Source organism: Rhea pennata, chromosome 1, assembly GCF_028389875.1.
Source record: "Rhea pennata isolate bPtePen1 chromosome 1, bPtePen1.pri, whole genome shotgun sequence".
In the NCBI taxonomy this organism is placed as follows: Eukaryota; Metazoa; Chordata; class Aves; order Rheiformes; family Rheidae; genus Rhea; species Rhea pennata.
In genome coordinates, this window is record NC_084663.1 from 108,154,609 (window position 1) to 108,175,267 (window position 20,659).

General features: G+C 37.4%; 1 protein-coding gene across 1 annotated transcript in view; it reads right to left on the minus strand.

Annotated features, from left to right (window-relative positions):
- The window catches only part of ROBO2 (roundabout guidance receptor 2), a 410,894-nt gene that overhangs the window by 29,381 nt on the left and 360,854 nt on the right, over window positions 1-20,659 (minus strand). The window contains exons 20-25 of the mRNA XM_062574966.1: window positions 19,022-19,064; window positions 17,273-17,400; window positions 12,895-13,176; window positions 12,425-12,550; window positions 7,835-7,991; window positions 1,616-1,876 (exon numbers count right to left, since the gene is read on the minus strand). Of these exons, the coding sequence (XP_062430950.1) occupies window positions 1,616-1,876; window positions 7,835-7,991; window positions 12,425-12,550; window positions 12,895-13,176; window positions 17,273-17,400; window positions 19,022-19,064 (997 nt within the window). The remainder of the gene's footprint in view (window positions 1-1,615; window positions 1,877-7,834; window positions 7,992-12,424; window positions 12,551-12,894; window positions 13,177-17,272; window positions 17,401-19,021; window positions 19,065-20,659) is intronic.

Here is a 20,659-nt window from a genome sequence, read left to right on the forward strand (position 1 = left end):
CATTCCAGACAGAGGTGGTTTTCCACTGACTTTGTGTTTATTGCTAGGTCCTTTAACAGCACAAGAAGCGTACAGCCAAGCAATATCAAAACAGTAAACAAGTCCATGTCTGCAAAAATCCTTTCTATTTGCAACCACCTAAATTGATCCCCAAACCTGATGTAAGATGCCAATATGAAAAAATTGCTACATCCTTTATAATTTTTCCAGAGCTTCAGTTACTGCTCCGTGACCTTACACAAGAGTGACTTTAGAATCTATATTCCTAAGGACCTCACACAAGTTCCCAGTCCATTTTCAAAGCACCAAAAAGGGAGCAAGACCTCTACCCGCAGCTGCAAGACGCTTTGCTAGAGCGTTGCCAGCCGCCGGCCGGGCACGTGCAGGCTGCAGGGAGCGTAGCAGCTGCAAAACGCGGCAGCAGCACACGGAGCGGGCACGCGTCCGCGCGCTGGCGCGGGGGGCAGCCACCTTCGACAGGCCAGGTTTCGCGGCTGCCTGGGAATTGGGTCTGTCCCACAGGCTTGCCAGGGGGCACTGCGCTTGGCAGCGCGGCGTTGCAGGATACCCAAGTATCCTGTGGACTGAGCGCAGATTGCAGACAAGCCTCGAGGCTTCGGCGGCGTCCGGGGAAAACAGCTGGCTTCACTTTGGCACAGCCTGCCTACCTGCCGCATCTATTTATGGCAGCTCAAGCTGAATAACGCCATGGCTTTATTTACCAGCAACGAAAGCTTGCTTCTTCCCTGGCAGAGTGCCACTGAGTAACTAGCTGTACATTTATCCTCTGAGATTCTCAAGCTCTTTTTTCTTTCTCTCTCTCTCTTTTTTTTTTTTTTTTTTTTTTTTTTCCGTCTGGGTAGGAAAGTTTTAAAAGGACAACTGCCACTTAGGGAATATCCAGAAAGCAACTGACCTTCACCGTTTCCCCAGTCCTGTGCAGTTGACAAGTTCTTTTGCGGTCCCTGAAGAGATTGCTTCTGTTTGTTTTACAGTGAAAATGTTACTGTGATATTTGCTTGCCCCTCATTCTAAATAGGCAAAAAGCACTCTAAAACACTAGATCCATTCGGTAAATTCTAACAACTTCCTTCCTGCTATTTCTGATTTTCTCACTCTGAATCAGAAATTTTCCAGGTATGTCAGACACACGAACACTCCTGCAACACAAGGTAAAAACTTCTATACTGCTGTTGTAAGTGACTGGCCTTATTTTTAATTAGAGACTTAGAACCTCAGTATTTTTGAAAATCCTAATAAATTAATTTCTTTTCCTAACCTGAAAAGATAGCATTTTGAACTGCACAGATAAAAATTGCCAGTAGATGGGTGATAACCAGGCAGCTGAGTATACACCAAAACTCCAAATTAATATAATTTTGACGTGGTTTTAGTCAGGATTTAATACATTATTAAGAGTTAAGTATTAAGAAGCATCCATTAATATTTAAGGCCTCTGCACTGGAGATACACGCTTGCTATTTCTTCTTCTAGTTTATGGTTTTGTAAACATGACTGAAATGTTGATGAATACAGTTAATAGATATGTCATTAAGTAATACATTATTATTATGCTTTCTTTCCCAGACTGCAGGTGCCCCCTTCAAACATTTACCATGTCTGCTTTGCTATATCAAACTGGTAAGCCCTAGTTAATTCATCAAGGTGGGCTTGAAGCATTGGCTGCATCTCCTCTCGTGGAGAAGGCGTGAGAGTTGCAGTTGACTGTTGGCCAAAGGAGATTGCAGGTGACGAAGCTACCCCTCGGACAGGAGGTGTGGGAACGCGATCATCGTCTTCTTCAAGCTCATCCTCCATGCCCTGATGTAAGTAGGTCTGAACTGGCAAAGGTGGACACCAACCATCACTGTCATATCTAAAATAAAAACCAAGTAAACTTAGCACATATCAAATCTCATCTCGGAAGTGCAGGAGAGGGTATACAGGATTTTTTGCTACAATTTAAGCACTTGCAGACAGTGCAAGATTTAACATTTATTGAAAATGGCATTATAATTGCTCAGATGACCTTTACTGATTCTGTTTAATTTTTTCCCACAACTGCTAAGCAACTTGTTCAAGTAGTGCAACAAAAAAATTACAGATCTGTTATCACATTTGTTAATGTTGATAAGATAATGGTACTACACATTCACTAACAAAAATGAACTAACTCACTTTCTGGACTATTAACCTAGAAGAATGCATTGAAGATTTAACTAGACATGAAAATAAAACCATTCTTAAAACACAGAGTGAGCTTTATACACTTGCACTTACATGCATACGAACTCCCATCTTCCCCCATTTATAAATTTGTTGTATTTTACTTATTTTGTAGCTTAAATAAGAAGCTACACTTTCCACATTGATTATGATCTTTCCACACCGCACAAACATATATGATATTCACACACATAACATGAACATATTATATATCCATATACTATAACATACACATGTATTCATTAATACATTCATGTTGTAGTAGCACCCACCCTAACCATATGCTGCGTACCAGTGCTAGCTGGTAAGATAAATCTAGGATACATCTTGAAAACTCTGCTAGCACCTCACCTCATAACCAGTCTTTAATGGGACTTACCTAGACAGCGCTAAATTTCAGAGTATTTTCAAAACACATGCCTCAAAATAAATTAAAATATTAACAGCTAGCAATATATACGTCATTTCTTCTCTCTTCACATATAAGAAATGTTCTGATGGATATAACATTTATCTGGAGGAATTTTTAATCTTACACCAAGGTTTAAGAGATGATATGCTCTACTGATCAAGGTCAGAAATAGAAGCTTTATAGTCTACTACCACTTGTTATGTTTTGCAAGTGATTCAATCCCTCCTTCTCTCTGTCCTCATCATGGAACTTTCAATCCACTTTTATATCACAATATCATCCCAGTACCCTGTCCCTTCATGACATCAGCATCATCCAGGATCTCTGGCCCCTACTGACCATGGTCATATCCTCAGCATTATCTCGCCAGAATAATTCTCTAATCTGAACATCGCTCCAGTTGTGTACTGCTCTGCCGGCAATCACACCAGGAAAATCTCAACACTTGCTATTGTTTCAGTCTTCAAACATCCCTGGCAATCCGCAGTGAGCATCTGCACACATTTCTTCCTAACTCCCAGTGTATTCCAGAGCACTTCAGGGGTAGGTAGTGCCTTTCAAAAGACAGCCAGACAATCGAAGGCTATCACAGCTACTTCACCGTCAGCATCACCTCATACTTTAAAGACTATTCCCCAAGGATCATGAGTCACTTTTGCTATTTTCTACCCACCTTCAAGAACTGTGGACTTCTCTCGTAACGAGGTATACGTTTTGTTTGCAATACAGGCAGATAGTGCACTGACTTGTACAGTTAATTTCTCAAACCTGCTTAAAGAATACTCCTTTAAGGCCCTTTACTTGGAAGCAATTAATATTACCAATTTACCAGAGAAAGATGTATCACTGCCAATTTTCTCAAGTGAAGTTGGGTTACAAAAAAGTTACGAAAACAGAGAGCTTTTAAAACTGTTTTTTTAAAAACTATTATGAGCGGACCATCTACTTTGAACAAAACCAAATAATTTCAAAAATTAATGACACTTCTTTTTGTTTATTCAAAAGTTTGTACTCTACTTGAAAGTTCAGATTTAGAATAGCTAGAACAATCTCAATTAGCAGGAAGTCTTTCAAAGAATATCCTGTAATTCAAGGCGCTATCACTTCATCTATCTATAGATACACACACATATGCATGTGTACAAAAGGGCAAATAAACGTTGTATCTTACCACTGGCATTTAGGAGTTTTGGGGTAATTGATTTTTTATCATTACAAACTTATAACATGAAGCTTTAAGAAAATGTTATATGACATGTATGTAATTCCTTAAGAGACAGTTAGGGTACTACTAGCATTAAGTGTATTACAGGCATTAATTTGTCTTTCCTTAAAACATTCACTCATGACATTGCCACCTAAAGGATGAAGGGACCATCCTAACCCATGCTGATAAAAATTTACAGTGCAACAACTCTGTTGCTTATTTTCACGCTCTCTCAATCCTGTGCTTTAGTATAATATCTTACTCTTTAGAAGACATAAGACAGAAAGGTACTCCTTAGTGAGCTTTTGGTAATGCATAAATGATCTTTAGATGTGCTTGGCTTTTGACCCTACTTGCTCCAAATCCCAACTGATCAGCTTACTAGTTTATTCCTTAATAGAAAGGAGTATCTTTACCTAGATTTCATCTGAAATAGAAACGAGGCTAAGCACAAAGTTCAAGACATAGAGATTCAGGATTTCAAGTATGACAACCTTTGTCTTTATGATGTAAAATGTTTGAAAAGGCACCAGTTCTAATATGCATTTTACTAAAATAAAATCTGCAAGAAAGCAAATGCAAAGGACTACATATTAATATCCTCTTATTTGAATTATTCAGTTATTGGAACTTCTAGAACTATAGCATAATGAGTATCGGTCATATTCCTGTCCTTTTTGGTTTCCTCAGTAGGCACAACTTGCCAAAAAAAACATGTAACATCTTTCAAGTACTTCTCATCAAAATCTAAGCACTTTGACTTCACTAGGTATCTCTTATAGTAATTTCATGATAATTAATTTTAAGTCTCTAAATAAGTTCTGTTTAGAAAATACAAATCTTTATAATAGTTTTAGTTTCCTATTGTCTGCTACTAACAAGCTTGGTTTATTGTATGGATAGGCTTGCTTATTTTATTGATAGGCTGGATTCTTCAAAATAAAAAGTAGAGGTGACAGATAAGTTGAACAGCTAATAGGTTTTTGTTTCAATACACACATCATTGCAACAAATAAAGTTTCCCTCCTCAGGTCTTGGTAGAAAGGATTTTTTTTTATGTAAAAGACATTACATTCTTTTTCTTAAGACAGAAAACAACCATCAAATATGCTGATATCTAGCAGCTAATATTCCATCTTTAAGTTTTAATCAATAGGAATAAATAAAAATAACCAATGAAGACTGTTGTTATTGGATTGGTTCAAGGTCACACATATTTTGGTGCAAAATTATAAATAGATGATAATAAATAAATAATCCACATTTGGTTACTGTCAAATTTATTGGATAAAATCAAGCAAAAACATTGTCTCTGAAAAGGGAGCAAAAGGGAATATGCTTGACTGGAATATGCTACTACAGAGAAAGAGAAACTGCAAAGTCTTTGCCATATATACAAGTGAAAATTGAGGAAGACGACAAGGAACAAACACAGATTTTGTGAAGAAAGGAAAAGTTCCACAGGAAAGAGCTTGCCTGGGAACTATCAATATTAACAGACTTTCTGAGTAGGTTAAATAGTAACTGAAGACATCAGAATATCCACTATGCTATATAAAATGGCCATAACTTGGATTAAAATGATCATCTTTCATTATGTGTGTTGCAGTCAAGGGAAGAATGGAAGTGAATGCAGACCTCTATTTTTCTGGGGAGAAGGCAGTAGAAATAGCCAAGAGTGTGTGTTGTTTCTTCCTTATCTAAGTAAGTTTGATGACTTTTTAAAATTGTTGTTATTAAGGATTATTTTATGCATTTATTAATCAACAGGCCTCTGGTATTAATTTCTAGTAAGCAAAATAACGTGCCAAAGCTGTTTAATTTATTTGGGATGCCCATACCAATGAATCTTGCACTTGAATTCAAGAGTTATGAGGAGAGAAGCACAGAAAGGTAAGCGTTCTTTTTAGATGCCACTTTCCTTTTTTTTATTGTTCTAAATGTTCATTTTTTCACAGCATATTGTAAGAACTTTGTTAAAGTTTTTCTGTTTGGAAGATCATTTTCAATTATTATTCACAGTATAATTATGTCTGAATATAATGAATTCTAAAATTAAAACATGCTGTACTTTTAACACATACTATACATCAGAGCAAAACAGTTTTTAAAAAACAAAAAGCCTGCCAGGTTTTCTTGCCAATATGTCAATATTAAAGGTAACATAAGGAATGCAGTTTATGATTCTTTATGTTTTAGCATGTTGAAAAACACAAAAACAAGATCAGCTCCTGAATACAGAAAGAAAGACTCTTAAGACTGAATAGATCCTCAGAAAGTATAGTCATTGCAACTTCACTGGGTTCAGCAGAATTGGTTGCAAATTACTGTAGCTCAGCACTGACACTATAAGCCTAATTTTCAATTTCTTTTTTGCCTTTGATTGGTCTGATGCATATTAGAAGACCTGGTTACAACTGCTACTAATGAAATATTTTTAAAAATTCCAGAAAAGAGTCATTTGAAAGATAAAGGAGAAATTCAATCAGAATTTTGGAGAATGTGGAAGGCTATTTATCCTTAAATAACCAGTTTTATCTTGGTGACTAATACTATAATAATAATAAGTCACCAAGCTAGATAACAGCTACATAACAGATATTTTACGTAGCTGAGGAGTCAAGTCCTCTGTTACAAAGCTTTCACGAGAAGATATGCCAATTTACCTATCTTTTATATTATAAAAGTTGTTTGGTTACTATAGCATAATTAGTTTTTGTGAAATAGTTGTATGGGATCCTTTAAGGATGTAAATCAATACTGAGAAATACATTAAAACTGAGAAATACAACTACACTATCTCGTTTGTTTCAGCGTTTTTAGTAGAATAAAAAACATAATGATTTTATGATCTGCTTGCCTTGAGGTTTAAGTAACACTTATAATCAGTAAGGTTTTACAGTGTCCCTCACATTTACTTTGGAATTGTAGCTCATATACAGCCTGAATGGAATTTCATTTTAAAAGGGACTCCCCCGACTTACACAATTAGTTATTATTCAATTTGAGTTGAAGGAGTTGAAGGAATAAATATTAACATTTATTTCTTCTAATTTTCATCATAAAAGTAGTAATGACCAGATTATCCTTATAAAGGAGATAGCATTTGAAATATTTTCATTCAACAAGCTATTACAGTGATTAAAATGCATCTTTCATCCTTAGGAAATATTGATTAATCCATGAATTCAAACAGGTAGATATTTGTCCCAGATAGAACTCCAATGATTCTCAAAGAATCCAACAGAGATGACCACAATAAACCATTTTTCTATATATACTTGGATTTTTCTTCAGAGCTTGATAAAATAATAATTCAAATAATTTCACATTATAAAAAACATTCCATAATTGCTCTCTGTGCAGGAAATGTCTCTTTCCTCTTTAGTGCTTTTCATATGGTTTTGTGTCCTTGAGAACAAGTTTAAGCTATCCAAAAGTAAGTGTAAGGTTCCAGAAATTCAAGAGTTGTTTAAACTCAAGAAATGCCTATCAAATGGCATGCCTTTCTCAACCATGAAATTTCTTCTAAAAGCCGATGAGAAGATTATTATCCACTGGTTGATCTTCTAAAATTAATCCAATTTACTGAGTTTTTTCGTTCTGCTAGCTCTCATATTTCTATGCATCAAACCAGCAAAAAAATACAAAGAGCCAGACTATGTCATCCTTTCTCACTCCGAGTCCCATCATCTGCAAGCAGTCCAACAGAATTCAATTAAGCTACCTGTGAAGCAAGATACTTCTCAGCACGAGTACGCACAGAAGCCCTATGTGATGATGAAGCAAGGTCACTTTTATTTCCATCTTCAGTCATCATCAAGAGAAGCTATTCAAACATTCCTCTTCTATAGCCTTGAAAAAAGCTATAGGATAAGCCCCTCTCTTTTTGAAAAAACAAAACAGAATAATATTGTTATTTGGCAGAAAAGGCCTCATTTCTGCAAACCACGGATTTTTCTTCAACAGAAAAAGAAAAAAAAAATTACCCTGCTTCTTGCTGATCCACCCCATAGTGTTCCAGCTCTGTGCCTGGAAGCGGCTGCACGGGAGGGGGTGGGAGGGGAACATTGGCCCAGTTTGAACCATTATTTTTCTGGGGCTTGGCAGTATTTTTGTTTTTCTTCTTTTTCCCTCCTTTGCCACCTGTGAATTCAAAAAGAAAAAGAAAAAGTTAATGGTATGATATGAAAAGAAAGCTGGCTATTTACATTTCTTTGAAAGAATTCTGATTCCAGATGGCATGCCCCAATAAAGAAGATGTATTTATAGCTTAGCAGAATTAGGATCATGGTATTAATGTTGTTACAAGGTTATAAATAATAACAGACTGGAATGGAAAAATATTCTACATAATTGCTGAAAAACACTTCTTTTAAAAATATGAACTCGATATAGTTGCATCACAATAGTGCATAACAGAAGAGAGATGTATTTCATTGTGTCAAAGATGTATTTATTGATTTATTCATGTCTGCTTCAGAAATTTTTGCATTCATTGTTGGATAAAAATGTAATAGACATGGCAAATTCTTTCAAATGTCAGAATCCAGTGTACTTACAACACTGTTTTGCATAATCTCTTTCTGTGGAAAACACAGAGGTTAAGGACACAATCTAAAAAAAATTGTCACGATACTTAATTTCTTTCAGTCAGAATGACAAGTGTAAGTTGTCAAAACAAAAAGAAATAGCTTTTTTGATCAAATGAATTTAGTAAGTTCAATTTTTCAAAATATCAACAAGCTACTTGCAATGTTTTAGCAGAGGATTGAAATATCTTGTGCCAAAATGGACAGTTCTAAATCTTATGTACAATGCTACTGGAAGATGCTAGTGGAAATAAGGTGAGCTTTAGCTCACCTCGTTTAGCATCTTGCTTTAGCCCTCTTCTCCTTGCTTATTGTCCACTTCTCCATTTGAGACAATTCTATTTGTGGGAAAGTGGTCTTACAGAAAAAGCTCTCTTCTCATTTGTTTCTCTTTTTCTTTTTTTATGATCTTATTTTTTTTCTAGTCAATAATTCATTAGAAAGAAGAATGGGACAAAAATTATTTCAAGACCCTTGACTGCTTTCAAACTCATCTATTTTTTGCCACTTTGTTGTGGCTTTCAAACTCACTGGGTTGCTGGGCGGAAGAATTGTCTGTCATGTGCTTTCTCAGTGGGGTACACAGCGAGTAGTCACTATTTCCTTGCCTGTTGCAGAAAGCACAGTTTAATTCACCTCATGCTGGTTTATAAGTGACAGCCAAAAAACCATGGAAAAAGTTCTCAACAGCAATGAATCAAAAAAACCACAACTGACTTGCAAGGAATGGGGGAACGGCGTGCACTGGCACGCACCAGCGTGCTGGCCATGACTCTAGCTTTAGGCACAGAGACATCCAGGAGGATGTGCAATTCTAGGGACAGAGAAAAGCTCATGTCATGGGACTTGTGGCCTGGGAGACAAGGCCTTTCTTCTCCTATCTCCAGCTGTCAGCTGGACACGAAAAGGAAAGAATAAAGAGGGAGGAAACAACATGGTTGTGTGATTTAGAACCAGCCAAGCCTTTTCTTTTCACCTCTTGTTCTGGCTGCTAGAGTCAGGCTTGTTGTCTGGCAAGATTTCTAATCAGCCTAGCTGGCAGCAGGTTGCAAGAGAGACCTCTTTCTCTCTGCAACTCAGCTCCAGATCAGGACTCTTCCTTCCTCAACCTGAGATATTTATAGTAAGTCCAGAAAAAATCCTGTCATTCACTATGTGGGAATAGAGCTGATATTCCATCTATTAGGCTGCAATACTCCATCTGTTAGGCTGCATGGCAGGCTCTTCCTTTTTTTTTTTTTTTTTTTTTTTTTTCTGTAACCTGGCAGATAGAAAGAAGTGTTCTTGAAAAGAGAAAGAACATTTTAATCAACAAAAAGGGAACCACTGGTAATGGCAATGGAGGAACAAATGCATGAAACATCTTGAGGGAAAACAAAACTTTCAAAGTAAGGCACAGGCAAAAGCAGAGTTAGAAATAAGGTCACAGAAATGTACAAAGGAAGTATATGAACTTTAACTAGTAGTATAGGGGAAAACGTGGAAAAGTCTGCAGGGATAGGAACCAAAAAAGAGCAGAAGGAGGATCTGTTTTGGGAGGGAAGTGTGCACATGTGTGAGTGTTTGTATGTGTGCTTTTGTGTGTGTTTGTGCATGCTCATGCTATTGTGCAGGAAAGGGATTAAACCAGGAGTACTCAAAGAAAAGAAATGCAGAGGAGACCTTTTTCTTAGAGATTACTTGAGATGGAGAGGGAGACTTTCAAAGCGTAGTGTCTTGGTATGCTTAGGAGACGAGTAAAATGGAAGTTGGATGTGTGGGGCACAAGTATGGCATAAATTGTAGGGTTCTGGAGAGAAAGGGCAAAGATAATGGAGTTGATAGAATGAAGCTAAGAGCTGAGAAAGTGTTCAGATGAAGAAATAAAAGAAAGGCAGTTTCAGGACATTACTAGTAGGGAAGCACTCTACACTGTACAGTTGGGCAGGAATTTCTCTTCTCCTGGTAGAGTGGGTAGAGTTACTCCACTGTCAGACTAATGAAAGAGATAACTTTTACATAGTGCCAGATCTGCATTTGAAAACTTGCATAAAAGCCTTATTTCTCCATATCGACAAGTCTAGACATTTCAGGGTCACACTGAAATTCAATTACATTACTTAAATCTCTGGATGAATCAGATCCTGGAAAAAGAATTTGCCAGTCGGGCTGATGATTACAGCACTGACATAAGCTGGATGCTGTGAAAAGTACAGCCACAAAATATCCCTACTTCACAAAGCAGTTGAAGTTTTAGCTATTTTCCACTCCAGAGTGGGATAAGACTTCTCACAGTATGTGTTTGAAAGAGAAAGACTTGGAATAATATCTAGTTAAAATAGTTACCAAGGAAGTAAGAGAAAAGTCCCTGCTCCTGCTGATGAGGACTAGGTAATCAAAGCTGGTATTTGACTCCAGTGACACTCTAATTTTTGGACTACTTGAAGGTCTTCCTCAATTTCTCATGTTGCAGCTGGTCTGCATTATATACATAGCTAGTGGGCAAGGGAGAGTAAAGTATTGAATCTGCAGTCCAATAGTCTGACGCTCCTCAGAGCCATGGGACATCCAGGTGTGAGCTCTGTTCTGGTGATCACGGGGAGTGCTCTGGCCAAGGAAAGCTTGGCTAATCTGAAATTTCCAGATCTCATCAGAAATTTTACTTCAGACTGGGAAACACTGCACAAAACATGTTTCACTTGAAACATTTCTTCGAAGTCCAGCATTTGATGAACCGGCATTTTCTGAAGAAAAAACTTCATTGTATTTTCTCAAAAAATTCTTAGCCAGCTCTAACTGTCAGCACTTTTAAAGTGTGATACTGCCCATTGATAACTGGCACATACATACCTCAACATATCAATTTCTGCATTTTCATGCAGTCAGAGGAGCAAGCTGATTTTCTAAGCTATCTGTTAATACATCTCACATATAAGAAACAAGCACCTTTCCTAAAGTATCACATGAACTTAACTCTCAGATCCCTCTCTGTCAATGGTATAAGCCTTTTTTTCTATCGCACTCCAAGCAGCTAATATTTCCATAAAAAGACATTTCCATACAAGACTTGCAAATACATTTGGCTATTTGAATTATGGACCAATGTTTATAGGCTTCTAATCTCAACATTCATTTTGAAAAGTCATTAAAATTGATTTACAGAAGCCATTTCTGGGGTTGATCTGTGCTGTTATGACTGTTCCAACTTATAATTGAACTTCAAAAGGCTACAGATATAGTAGAAACTTGAAACTGAAGTCCCTTCAGCTCTCTCCTATTTTGGTTAAGCATAATAGCAGACTTCAATTTTAATTGTAAGCTTTTTAGTGTTTTTCTTGAAAAAAAGGTCATAATTATACATAAAAAGTAACATAAGCAACAAGCAAGTAAAACTAAAAAAATCAACAGAAGAGGTATATTTAAATATAATACACCATCACAAGTATTACAGTCATTTTCATCAAATGAAAATGTGTCATGTTTCAAATATAACATGCAGCACACACATAAAATTTACATTCTGTTTGTATGCAGACTTGGCACAATTTTTGCAACCCCAATCATTTAACAGGGCCTGTCTTTACTTCTGAGTGAGCTGCTTGATTGAAAAACACATTTAGAAATGGCTTGTGTGAGTGGGGAATCTGGTAGCAATTCAACAAAAATATTCACCTTCTCCTGAAGTCTAGTGTGGGAAGGCCTATAAACTGTGGATTGATGGGGAAACATATTTGCAGCATGCTATCAGGGCAAGAACGTTGCAGAGCAAGGTTTGCAACTGCGGCAAAGTGCTGGGCGCACTGGTTGGGAGGATTTTCTAAATAGGGTCTGCAAAAGGTTTTTGGGGGTTTGAGGTCTTTTTTCTTTTCTTCTTCTTTTTATTTTTTTAATCTTTTTGCTTTCCTTCGCAGCAGCTGCCACGGTGACGTGGTGGCTCATCGACGTTCCCTAGGCGAGCTGCCTAGCGGACCCCCCTCCGCCGCCCCTCGCCCCAGCGGTGGAACCAACCTGAGAGGCTGCCACTCCTTTCGGAGCTGTTGTGGGAGCTGGTGGTGCTGAAATCCTGCGACTGGTTGTGTGGCAATCTATTAGCCAAGCCCTCAGCCACGCGGTAGTCAGGGATGTAAAGCAAAGCTAAGGGTTAAAGGGCACAGGTCACAGTGGCATCGTGTGGTTAGTCGACAGCACAAGCACATGCAACACATGCAGTTAGCAAGTCAACGGCGGATGTGGCGGGGCTGCGATTTTTTTCAATCGCTTTTTGCTTTTTTCTTTTTCTTTTTTTTTTTTTTGTGTGTGTTCCTATATGCCTGTCATGCACAGAACGGTATATTTTGTTCAGCAAGCATGCAAGGTATGTAAGTATTAGTTACGGTAAAAAACAAGCAGTGCCTCATGTACTAAAAATAATTTTCTAATCTATGCATAGATGATACAGTATAAAGCTGACAGCTCTGGAAAGTAAGAACTGATATTACCGTTGTTGCCTTTGCCTTGGTCTGGGAGCGAGTAACCGAATCCCATCAGGTCATTTTTTTGCTGAATTGAGCTTTTCCACTGAGGATCAGGTAAGTCGACTGCCAACTCATGGATGCTGTTGGAGTGCAGTATCTGGGTGGTGGCATATGGTGTAGCTTGCGTTATTTGGCTGGAACTGTTGTAACTAGTTTTGGTGGTGAAGTCAATGCTGCTGTAAATGGCTCCATCCGAAAGCATTGTAGCGGTTTTATCTCCTTGCCCTGGCACTGGTGGCAGCACATCTGTGGTGAACATAGGGGAATGAAACAAATCACTGATGCACAGGAAGCCTGAAAATATCAAGGTTTAAGATGAAAAATAAATGTGTCATTGTGCACGTTTGCATTTCAGTTGAGACAAGTCCATGAGCCAATGAAGGGAAGATGATGTACAACCATCGCCAAGCTATCAGCATCTGTGACAGGCCTACCACTTGTCCTTCACGTCTCACTGCCTAAAACCATCTTTTCTTTCCATACCTTCAACTGTGAAAGCAAGGTTTCAAATATTTCTCTACTGAAGAATGTTTTCAATTGTTCACTCTAAGTCAGAACCTGTCTGGGCTTCAGGGAAATGATGAAAGGAGAGAATCTACAAATCACAGCAGAAACTTTCCCAGAAAATACCTAGCAAAACTATTACATGGATGCTGAAGCTCTTGAAATAATTTTTAAAGGCACCACCTTCACTTCCTTGAAGTTTGATGCATCCATTTATCTAATTTCCTTTTAGACACTAACTAGTACATTTCTCCTTGCCTGTAAAAGAAAAGCCTGACAAAAATAAGTTGTTATTGAAAGGTGAAAAAAAAATCTGTTATTCTGAAGGGATTTAAGTGATCAGTCCCTTAAAATGGCAAAGCAGTGTTCATAATGGAGAACATCTTCTTCAAATACTCAGTACATTTACCTGAAAAACAGTACAGCATATTTAACTAGGTATCTGTTGACATTTCTACATCTTTTGAATCCTATCACACACTGCAATTTATAACTTTAATCCCATCTAGCGGCATTCTCTCTCCTTACTAAACATGCTAGTGACATTTGCTGATGGAATACTAGATTTAGAAGCTGGCACTACTGAGGTGTGATGAACCTAACAGTGACTGGCACAGCGTCCCAAGGAGAACCACAGCTCCGCGGATAACCCTTCTCCTGCTCTTTCAGAGGTTAATATTTCAAATGCTGCTACTTTCACAATTTATTTAGGTGCTGAAAAGCTGGAATCTGATCATTAGAAAAATGCATCACTTATATGCTGTTTGCTTTATACAGCATGAGGGCAGACATGGACTCTACGATCATAATTCAGATAATGATAATAATTCAAATAATCACAATTCTGATCTGTAGTCAGAATGTTTAGATGCCCATCACAAGATGCTTTTACAGGCCGTAGGCCCCAAAGAGAAGAGACGATTTGTGCACTTGGGGAAGGACGTAGGCTTAGCTCTGGGCTTGGACATGGGTTCTGCATGACCTCAAGGAATACTGTTGTCCTCCTACTGTTTCAAGAATTTTCTGGCAAAGGGGTACAGTACCATGGCTTTTGCCTTTTTTTTTTTTTGTTTTGTTTTCAAGGTTGACCATTTAGGCTATGGGACTACTTGCATGCATCTGTCCAACAGTGAGCAATTTTATATGGACTCTAATACCACTTGTAGTCTCAGGCAGCAATATAATATTAACAATAAATGTGACAACAACAAAGGCTCAGTAAAGACTCTGCAGAAGCAGAGATTACATTTGGGCCTATCAGTACCATCTATTTTGGCAGGCAACAACAGGGCTTAGACATCCAGGGAGATGAGAACAATCAAATATTTAAAATGCCTCTCTCTGCAGATCAATTTAAGTACAACAAAAAGTTACAATTAATGCATACCACAAGTCATCTTTCAAAATCAGGTTATTACTACCTATCTGTGCATATATAATGTGCTTTCTGGGGTCAGTACACAATCATAAAAGCATTTATGTGCAAATGCAGCATGAAATGTGAGAGTCAAGAGCAGTCATATCTTTCCTGCATTTCATCCACAATATAAGATTCTGCTTTTTCATATATGGTTTCATCAAAGCATAATGGATTGACATTTAGTAAATAAATTCTGTTGTTGATGTACAAAATAAAGTAAGTCCAGATCAACCTATGTGGGATCTGCAGACTCACAGAAGTAAAAATTAGTAAAATATGCATCTCTTTAAAGTAATCAGACATACAGCTATCCTTTAGAGTACATCTATCTCAGTTAAGTGAAGGGGTGTCACATCTATACATTTGCACACACTTGAAAGGAAAGTTGCATAGCTTCCCACCAGCCAAGAATTCTCAGTCCACCTTGCTAATAAATTGAAATTCTCTAGATATACCAGGAATTTTCAACAGAATCATAGATTAGCTTTTGACCTCAGTGAGACGTATATATTAAACATTCAAATAGCTACTGAAATGCCTTTTACAAAGTGCCATAATCACCTAGGAAAAATCAAGCATGTTTTCCCACCACAGCAAAAAATCTCAGTACATTTTAGACCAAAGATGAATACCCCTTCCCCAAAACTTCTTCAAAACTTTTGTAGCACCTGGGATAATTCAAACGGTTCTGAAGGGACTTTCTGAGCGACTCTTCCTTGCTGCCTGGGAGTCACACTACTACTTTGTGGTGTTATAGGATTGTAAACTTAACCTATGATTCCCAACCTTTGCCTTGCTCTCAAATGTCTCTGCAGAACATAATGTGGAAGTTGCGTTTGAAAGGCAGCGCGAAAACTACCTTCCCCAGTTTCTGTTCTAGAGTGATTGCCACCTTACAGTTTCCAAAATTCTTACAGACCTTTTACATCACTCCAGATCTTTTTACCAATAAAAATGTCTCAAGTTCAACCCATACAGTTCATTTGTGTTACAGAGAGTAGCAGAAATATTCAAAACTCAGCTGTTGAAATAGATAATGATAAGCAATTCCAAAACAGCCAGAACACAAGTGTAAGCTTGACTGTAAAGATTATGTGTGGAATTTAGCTGCTGAAAATTCAAATATAGATGTTGCATCTCTTGGATGAATTTGGACCTATGCCTTACCCAAAGGGAAGCCAAAAGCTTTAAAGCTTGCTTCTAGTTCAAACTGGATGTCTTATATGGGAGTCTTAAAGAGCCAAATGTTAAAAGAAAATGTTATTTTTTCGGGATTATGTGAGCTCAAGAAAAGATGGAAAAGTCCTGAAGAGTCATATTTTCAAGATATTTTCAGCAAAGAAGCTGGCAGACATTCAACTGCCTTCTAAATATTATCAAAAGATTTGTTCATAATAGCAGTTTCGTAAAACAAGAGCTTTAAAACATTTTTATACAGAAAATAAATCTGAAGAGATTTAATGCAATTTGAAGTCAGTAAAACCAATAGCAAGAAGTTTTGCATGGGAATGTATAATCAAAGAGGATTTTGATACAGTTCAAAATTAAAATCCTTTTACATTTATTAGCTTGATGATTTTACATATTTTTGCATTTTAAAATATTTTTGATATATAAAGTTGTCTTGATTTTTGTTTCCTTACTTATGTCTTAAACATATTTATATACTTATTTATGTTAAGATGTCTTCCTCTGAAGAACACTCTGGGGAACTAGTTGTATTATAACATCACAGAAACCAAGAAAGTAACAGATAGGTTTTAATATTACTTTGACTTTTTAAAACTCCAATTATTCATTTTTAAACTCGCATTTGAGTAGAACATTTGAAAGAAAGTAATCTCTTTAAAGATTCATCACCACAGTTATAAATCATTATCTCTCCTCACCAAAGGGTCTCTCTCAATTCAAGTGCAAAAAAAAAAAAAAAAAAAAAAAACTAAAAAATCTAAATAGTTCCCTTTTGTCTGTTCTTTCCTTCAAGAGGAAGGAAAATTTATGAAGACCTTTGAGGCCTTCTTTATGCATTATGGTTGAGACAGAGGCCAGGTCTTCAACAGGATGGGCCTGCGTAAGGTGAGAGCAACAATATGTTCTGCACAACTGCTGAAAGAACATTCTTCCTACATCCCTCGGGCTTTTCCCACCCTTACAAATGTCCTCCATCCCCGGCTACATTACTTCATAAAGCAGGTTGTTCATCTCCACACAGAAAAGGAGGAATATGGGCAACAAATACAGCAAAAGGGACATTTTAAAGCCATTTTTAGAGGCAAATCTTGAGTCAAACTCCGTGCGTAGAAAGGACTGGGCTTTACAGTATAACAAAATAAAAATATTATACATTTTTTTTTCATAGATGCTAAGTAACACAGGCCTATTGTACACTATATGGTGTCCTAATAAAATAAAACCCACCTCCACGACCAAAATTTCCAAGGTCATTGGGTCCGCTAGTGCTGTTGTTTACCGGCAGACTTGTGGCAGGCCAAGAGTCTGCAAGCCAAGGATAACTGGGGTCACTTGCATTCAACAGACCTGGTCGACTGAAGCAGAATAAACAAAAAAAAAGGTATACATACACATATATACGTGTAAATATGTATATATATTTATTTATTCATTTTTTAAAAAGTAAAATATCTATGGGACAATGTGGACACAACTGCGACTGAATAGGCCGTATCGCTTTTTTCCCTCCACCATGTGCAGCAAACAGTTTCGGAGACTTTAATTTATTTCAAATTAAAATTGTGTAGGCTTTGATGATTTAAGGACCTTGAGCAGTTAATTAAGGATATATACAAATCATCTTTGTCAGGAGAACTGGGACTAGGCATCAGTCGCGATTCTGCTGGAATCCAAATGAACTCCGCTGTCTGTGTGAAACAGGGGTAGGCAGTACCACCGTGGGATCCTAAGCCAGGGCTGAATGATAAATTGCCACCTCTAGGGAACAATCACTCAAACTGATTGCTCTGTATCAGCCATTTCCAGGACTTTGGGCTACTATTTCTTCCTTCCCTTGCATCCCATATGCACCTCTGTCATCCACAGGCTGGTAACTCTTCCTCTGAGCACTCTCATATGGTTTAGAGGCAAACAGGTTTGAGTAGGATTAATGGAAACTCCACGACTATCTTTATCTGTGACTACCACATGCTTTCATGTTTGTGCAATGTCAGGCTTTGAGAGCAGTATTAAACAGCAAGTATGTCGAAAGAGAAAATAAACTTGGGTCATAAGGCACTGTGTTTCTCTCACCCCAGGATAAACAGCCTGAAATTTAGCCAGGCATGTGGGTTGTTTACATTTGTATTTAACAAGGAAAACAAACCATTTCCTGTAAAAAAGAAAAACAAAAAAAAAAAAAACTCCCCCAAGATCCACAGTTCTGAGGCTTTTCTGGATTATTCATGCACTCATGAAGTTGGAGCAACATCTAGAATCACTGTACTTTATTTCTGATAGACCCCAGGCGGCCTTGATACAATGCCTAAGAGAAACATATCTGTTTCTATGGAAACAGCAATAAGAAGATCCAGCAGCTTCCTTGCCACATCCACTAGCTCTCATTAGGCCTAATCTCTTTTTGCTAAAATATTGATTAAATGGGAGATTGGAAGTTATTACCAAAGCCTAATTACAATCTCCATATTGGCAAAGGGAAAATAGATGAGGATATATGGGTCTGTTATCAGCTTTTATCAATTTCAATTGAGTAGCCGAAGTTGTGGAATCCAGTCCTATCAATCTCCAACCTATTCATCATCCATGAATCATTTATTTTGTGATCGATTATATGTAATTGTTCACTCACAGCAATTTAGTGGGAGCCAATAAGGAGTCTTAAACAACAGCAACTTCATTTGCTAATGTCTAATTAATGCAATAAACATCCTAGTAACAAATGAACACATTCCTTGTGATATTTACTACTAATTTCTTCCAGGGCATCTGGGAGATATGAAACATCTGGACTTGATTCCTCCAAAGTGCACAACAGACAGATCATTAAGCCTTGTGGTAAGCTATTTAACTCCTTCTAGACTTGTCAATCTTATAAATGATCACTTATTACCAATGAGCATCACCTACAAAATTTTCCAGATCCCTAATTTTAGAAATAAATATGGTGGAAACAGACCTTTTTACAATGAAACATACCTTCCATTGCTCATTAGTCCTCCATCTCCTCTTTGGAAAGTGACTGTATTTTGGTTGGAAAAACAAAACAAACGTACATACACACACACACACACATATAAGACAGGGAAAAATCCATTAGTGATAATTATAAATAACAATTCATATTGCTTCATGTCCAAGATCGGAGGCCTCTTGGCATCACCATGTAATAATGTACAGGAATTAGCAGAACAGGCTCAAACTCATTTGGGACTACAATTTGTTTGGGATTTCACTGCACATTATTGATTAACATCAATTTGCTCTGTAGCTGGCAAGGCAAACTGGCAGTGTGGGTAAAGAGCCGTGCATTTACCACAGGCCCCTTCATACCACTTTGTGGTGCATGACTACGCTGTGTGATGAAATCTTCTCCTTGGCATGCTTCTGCTTCAGCACATAATGACATTGCTCCAGTGAGTTAACAGCATCACATCATAACGCGGTAGGATAATGTCACCCCACATAACACGCAGCCTCCCAGGATAAATACAAGGAGGTGCAGCTTTATCGGAGCTCAAGGGTGTAAAAAAATTGTATCAAGCTACATGGTTTTCGTTAAAGATCCAGTAGAAGAAAGAGCACACACACATAAATACACACACATCAGTGCCATAGAGAAGAAGAAAGTGTTTTGTGTCTTGCCCAGGGGGATGCCAAGGATATGTTCAGAGGCATACAAATCTCTTCATGGCTCCATTCACGAGTATTTGACAAAAAAGGATCTATCTCTTATCTCTACTAACAGGATTACATTTCAGGGCAATATAGGTAAACCCATATTACTGGTGAGATGCTAATTAACAACATTCGATGCTCCCTTTTGAATCATCAGTAAATATTTTGCATCAAGGCCAAAAAGCCTTGTTCTCAGTTCTCAGTGGCAATATTCCATTGCTTATTGCACAGATAAGGCAGAGGAGTAGATTATTTCAGTATCCTAGACACCTGCATCCTTAAAGATCTCTGAAAAGGTGAGGGTTAGAATTTCAGAGAAGAACAGAAGAGCCCGTGGTCAGCTTAATTTCAAACAGGCTCCAAGTCAGGAATTCTATTTACCTTCCTGAGACAGATATCCCCTTCATTAAATTACAGGTATCAGACTATTTGTAAGGTTTTCCAAATATTAGTCCGAGCTACTTTAAATCAGGATTAGGCTTTGCATAATACATGGTCATTCTAACCAGAGAAAGGCACTACAACCAATGGAAATGCTGTGATCTTTAAAAAATTAGCAATGGTATAAACCCATCAGCAAAATACTTCTGATACTTCATAGTGTATTGTCACTTCACCAGCTGTCGGGTAATTTCATAGTATACACATAAAAAACAGGGACAAAGCTGACCCCTTTGGAAGCCACGCTGAAAGAGTGCTTGGGTCAGTTGATTAATTACATCAACATAGAACAGGCTAGTATCAGTATCAGAAAATCACTGCAGTCATATATAACATCTAAATGTTAAAATGTTTACAGTTGAATTTTGAAAAGATGTAATCAAACCAATTAATGAAAAGAAAATCAAATGCAATTATGGGAAGTATTAAATAAAAGTCTTCTTTGAAAAACAAGGTATGTTAAAAGCATTGCAGCTATTTAGAGCCAAAACTAATTTT